This window comes from Solanum verrucosum, unplaced genomic scaffold (assembly GCF_900185275.1).
Source record: "Solanum verrucosum unplaced genomic scaffold, falcon-dt-bn FXZP01000299.1, whole genome shotgun sequence".
Classification (NCBI taxonomy): Eukaryota; Viridiplantae; Streptophyta; class Magnoliopsida; order Solanales; family Solanaceae; genus Solanum; species Solanum verrucosum.
Window position 1 is genome coordinate 623,665 of NW_026019922.1, and position 4,867 is coordinate 628,531.

The following is a 4,867-nucleotide window of genomic DNA, read 5'->3' on the forward strand; positions in this document are numbered from 1 at the left end:
ATTACGCAGTTAAGAAAACTTATAATACTTAATTACTCGTCATAGCTATATTTTTCTATAATTACCACTTGTGACTAACATCATACATTAATTATGTGGAATGACTTCGAGTTTGTATAATTAGTCACGTTTGTATATGTATAATTTGCCAGAATATAAAAATACATATGTATAATATACAATTATCTAACCGATATACATAAACAATTCACTTCTCTCCCACTCTATGCTCTCTCTTGCTTGCCTCTCTCCTCTCTCTGCAAATCTCGCATGCCATATATACAAATTCATTTGTATAATATACAATTATCTAACTGATATACATATACAATTCACCTCTCTTCATCTTTACCCTCTCTCACTCACCTCTCTCCTCCCTCTCCCTATCTCGCTTGCTTCTCTCTCCCAATCTTTTTTGCCATATATACAAATATATATGTATAATATACAATTATCTAACCAATATACAGATACAATTCACCTCTCTCCCACTTTTTTCCCTCTCTCACTCGCCTTTCTCCTCTCTCTCCCTATCTCGCTAGCCTCTCTCCTCCCTATAACATGTAGCTACGAATTGTAATTATAAAACTATAGCTATAGAGAGTGATTAGGCTATTTTTGAGTGGCTATATGTGAAAGTTCCTCATAAAATAATAGGTTACATTCTCCCACATGGCCGATTGACCACATAACTATAATATATTTAGTTTCACATATAATAAAAAAAAATTATAATGTTTATAATACATACCACAATATTAATGTAACGTCCCGAAAGTTGGGAAGTTGAAAGGATAAGGAAAATACAGATTTTTGGCACTGAAGTAGGTTCTTTGAGTCCAACCTACGAATCGTAGGAATTTCTACGAGTCGTAGGAAGGGATTCGTTGACTTGAAGATGAGTTTTTGGAATTTCAAGTTTCTGAAGTTTGAACTACGAATGAGTAGGTGAAACAGTAAGAAGGTTGACGAGTGGTAGGTGGGTTCCGTAGGAAGTTTCCATACTCGATGAAATTTTTAAACTAAAACTTAGTTTTTTACAGATGGGTTCTACAGACCATAGGAATTTAGACGGACCCTGTAAAGGTCGTGGAATGTAACGTGAATTTTGGATTTCTGAAGTTAGTACTATGTTTGACTAGTGCATACCATAGGAAGTTCTACGGACCGTAGGTCCAAACCATAGGAACCATCCGACAATTATTTTTAAGGGTATTTGGGTTTTCCCTATGCATTAAATGTCTATACTAGGTCGTTTTACCCCTATTTGTAAGTCATATGAATATCCTTCTACCACTAAAACTACCCTAACTCTCTCATTCACTCAAATTCCTAATTCATAACCACATTCATCTTCCTCAACTCTCTATGAAGTTCACAGAAGAAGAAGCTAGGGTTTTCAAATCAAGTCTCTTTTTTCACCATTGCTTTTGGGCTTTGATTCTCAAGGTATGTATAGTATCATTGATGGGTTACATTCACCCATTGAGTCCCAAAGGTTTCTCAATTCTCCAAATTCAATTTCATCAATTTGATTAGGTTTTCATTCAATTCCTCATGGGTTCTAGTTGTGTTGATTCAATTATTTGATTTGATCTTATTATTATGGTATTGATTCAATTACATGTTTTACAGTAAATATCACATGAACCCATGCATTTACCATGATTATTGACTATGAACTCTCAAAGACATGAATTTATGAAGAAACTATGAATCTATAAATTATGTTTTCACAAAGGTTATGCATGATTTATGAAAAGAAAGGTTTTATGATATAGCTTACTTTAAGATAAGCATCTATGAAATTGTGAAAGGATTTTGTCACATATTAAGGAATCATGTTTGGTGAAAGGTTTTCTCACACATTGTTCTCAAAGACATGAATTTATGAAGAAACTATAAATCTATAAATGATGTTTTCACAAAGATTATGCATGATTTATGAAAAGAAAGGTTTTATGATATAAGTTACTTTAAGAGAAGCATCTATGAAATTGTGAAAGGATTTTGTCACTTATTAAGGAATCATGATTGGTGAAAGGTTTTCTCACCCAATATTGATTCAAGAATTAATGAGCTACTCTATGATATTTTAAGCTTGGATTAATAACTTAATTTGTCACGCCCTGAGGCTACCCCCTAGACGCGAACAGGGGACCTAGGATTACTAGTGACCCCAAGCTAACCATGTTGGCATAACATGAGCATACTAATAGTAACTCAAGTAATAAATGCTATGAGGAAGTTAATCATAAGATAAATCTGAAATAATGGGGAATACCCATATACTAAATCAGAATAAAGAAATCTGAGAGTTCAATAACAAATGAAATATCAAACTCGAAAGCTTAGCTGAATCTAAACTATGTCTGAATGTAGCCTCTAACTGACTAGAAGTGTTGGGACATGCCCCAACTAAATCTAGCAAAAATGAAACTAAAGACTAAAAGCATAACAGACAATTATGTCACTCGTCCTCGAAGAATGAGCACTCACCACTGATGTTGCTGAATAGGAGATTGGGAACAGATCTATGCGTGATCGTGAAGCTGAGAACCTAAACCTATATCACGAGAAGATGTAGCGCATAGTATGCGTCAGTACTTGAAAGGTACTGAGCATGCAGGATATAATAAAGTTGAACAATAATCATAACTGAACCAAAGGAAGATGTCATATAATATCCCCCTGGATTTTTAGTTGATCGGTCTGCCATCAAGAGTCTCATAGTTGTAGCCTTTGCTTCATCCAAACCGAGTTGTTTATAGATCGTGTATGGAATTAGATTGATACTTGCTCCCAAATTGCATAAGACTTTGGCAAATTGGAGCATGCCTATGGTGCATGGGATGGTGAACGCTTCAGGATATTCTTTCTTTTTTATCAGCTCAGTAGTCATAATTGCACTACAACTGTGAGAAACTTCGATCATCTCAAAATCCAAGCTATTTTTGTTTGTGCCTAACTCCTTCATAAACTTGGCATAACCCGACATTTCCAACAATACTTCCACTAGAGGGAGATTAATAGATAGAGTCTTGAACACCGATAATTTTTTTTTGAACTTCTCATCTTCATTCTTCTTCTTGAGGCGTTGGGTAAATGGAGGAGATATTTTGGGTAAAGGCTGCTTAACTTTTGGGCTTGGCATGTGTTTCTCCACATCACTTTGCGGTTTCTTGGCAATGTCTTGATGGATGGTTATTTCTTCTTCCTCTATACCTTTGCCTTCTTCATGCGTGTGCACTTTTTCATTTCCTGTGACATCACCTATTGCTTCTTTTCCACTACGAGTGACCACAACCAGCTATCTATCTTCATCGTGCATTATCATTTTTTGTTTTCAATTGTGTTGAAAGTAAACTCAACTAACCATCAAGTACCTTTATTTCATCAGTATGAGAGTTTACTTTATTGTTCAATGATGAAAAATCATATTTCATCCCTTTCAATAATTCATTCGAGACTTCAACTTTATCAAGAATGCGTAAAGGCAAATCATTCACCCGGGGACTACTTGGACTCCCTCTCGATTTTGGGCTCTCACTTGAGTTAGTGTAGTCCTCTTCATAATAATCCTCCCTTCTCCAATAATCACTCTGCTCGGACCAATCTTGATGGTATCTCGTTTTCTCTTCCCCCTTGTTATAGTTCCAACCTTGATTCCCACCTTGCTGTAAATAGCATGGGTGGAAACCCTCCTCGCATCTCTTAGAGTTCCAACCTTGATTCTCCCCAGGCTTTGAATAGCCCGAAGAAGAACCCTCCTCAACTCTAAAAACTCCTATTGTCCCCTTTGATTTTCCCGCATTCTCCATCATATGCTCTTGTAAAAGCTCCATCTGGGTCAACATTTTCTTGATGTTTGCATCCCTTTATCTTTCCTTATCAATTTATTCATGTGTCATTCTAAAACAGAGAGGTGAGATTTGATCCTCTTGAGTGTACCTAGATTGATTTATCTTTGTCATATCATCAAGAAGAAATGAAGCAACCTCAAATGATTGTAACATTATCCCCCCTCGTACCAATTGATCAGCCACTCCTTTATTAACCGAATCAAGACTCCGGTAAAAATATTGGAGTAGCAGCTCATTTCGTAGCCCATGAGATGGGCATTTAAGGAAGAGTTTCTTAAACCTCACCCACGTTTCATGGATGGGTTCATCTTCCCATTGCTTGAAACATTGAATGTCATCTCTAAGTTTCATCATCCTTGATAGGGGGAAAGAATCTTGTATTAAATGTTACAATCAACTCCTCCCATGATGTGATAGAATTGTTTGGTAACTCGACCAACCACTTACTAGCTTCCCCCGTTAAAGAGAGTGGAAATAATCGAAGCAAGATTGACTCTTGTGACATATTTTTAAATGAAAACGGGCTGCACATCTCTATAAAATTTCTTATATGCTCATGCGGGTCTTCGTGTTCTAGCCCCCCCATAGTGTCCCCTCATTTGGAGGAGGTGAAGAGTTATGCTAGTGACCTCAAATATTTCATTCCCTTTGGCTTGTGGTATGCATATTGCGCCCATTTCACCAGATTGAGATGGGTTGTAAGCACTATTGATATCGTCGATACCATTCCGGTGACCTGCTTGACTACCATTCATCTCTTCCTCACTCATTTTGTTACTTCTATATAGTCCAACCAATACTACACTATGCAGCCTAAGCCAATTAAACTATAGCCAACCAGTTCACAAGTCAAATCATCGATCAAAAAGTTCTATGTAACGTTACTCCCCAGCAGCGGCGCCATTTTGATTAACCTTTCAATGACACTTCATCCAATTCTAAGTGTCGACGATCATTAGTCAATATAATAACCCAACCAATTAGATTGGGATCATTCCTACAGA

General features: G+C 36.6%; 1 protein-coding gene and 1 non-coding gene across 2 annotated transcripts; one reads left to right on the top strand and one right to left on the bottom strand.

The window, feature by feature from the left end:
- Positions 1-2,534: 2,534 nt before the first annotated feature.
- LOC125823485 (uncharacterized) lies at positions 2,535-3,845 on the bottom strand. Its single transcript, XM_049502863.1, has 3 exons — positions 3,387-3,845; positions 2,665-3,310; positions 2,535-2,566 (listed from the first exon to the last, which is right to left on the bottom strand). Exons 1-3 carry the CDS (start codon positions 3,843-3,845, stop codon positions 2,535-2,537), a joined length of 1,137 nt encoding a protein of 378 aa, XP_049358820.1.
- A 259-nt stretch (positions 3,846-4,104) lies between these two features.
- On the top strand, positions 4,105-4,211 carry LOC125823541 (small nucleolar RNA R71). The gene has a single exon (XR_007442716.1). It is a non-coding gene; the product is annotated as a small nucleolar RNA R71 (small nucleolar RNA).
- Positions 4,212-4,867: the final 656 nt, after the last annotated feature.

What these genes read in the sequence shown, in the direction of transcription:
- LOC125823485 (XM_049502863.1), bottom strand. Translation starts at nt 3,845, where the DNA reads ATGGAGCTTTTACAAGAGCATATGATGGAGAATGCGGGAAAATCAAAG. An exon ending in CTCATACTGATGAAATAAAG is followed by an intron (nt 3,311 to 3,386) that starts GTACTTGATGGT and finishes GAAGATAGATAG; the next exon opens with CTGGTTGTGGTCACTCGTAG. An exon ending in TTATATGACATCTTCCTTTG is followed by an intron (nt 2,567 to 2,664) that starts GTTCAGTTATGA and finishes CTCGTGATATAG; the next exon opens with GTTTAGGTTCTCAGCTTCAC.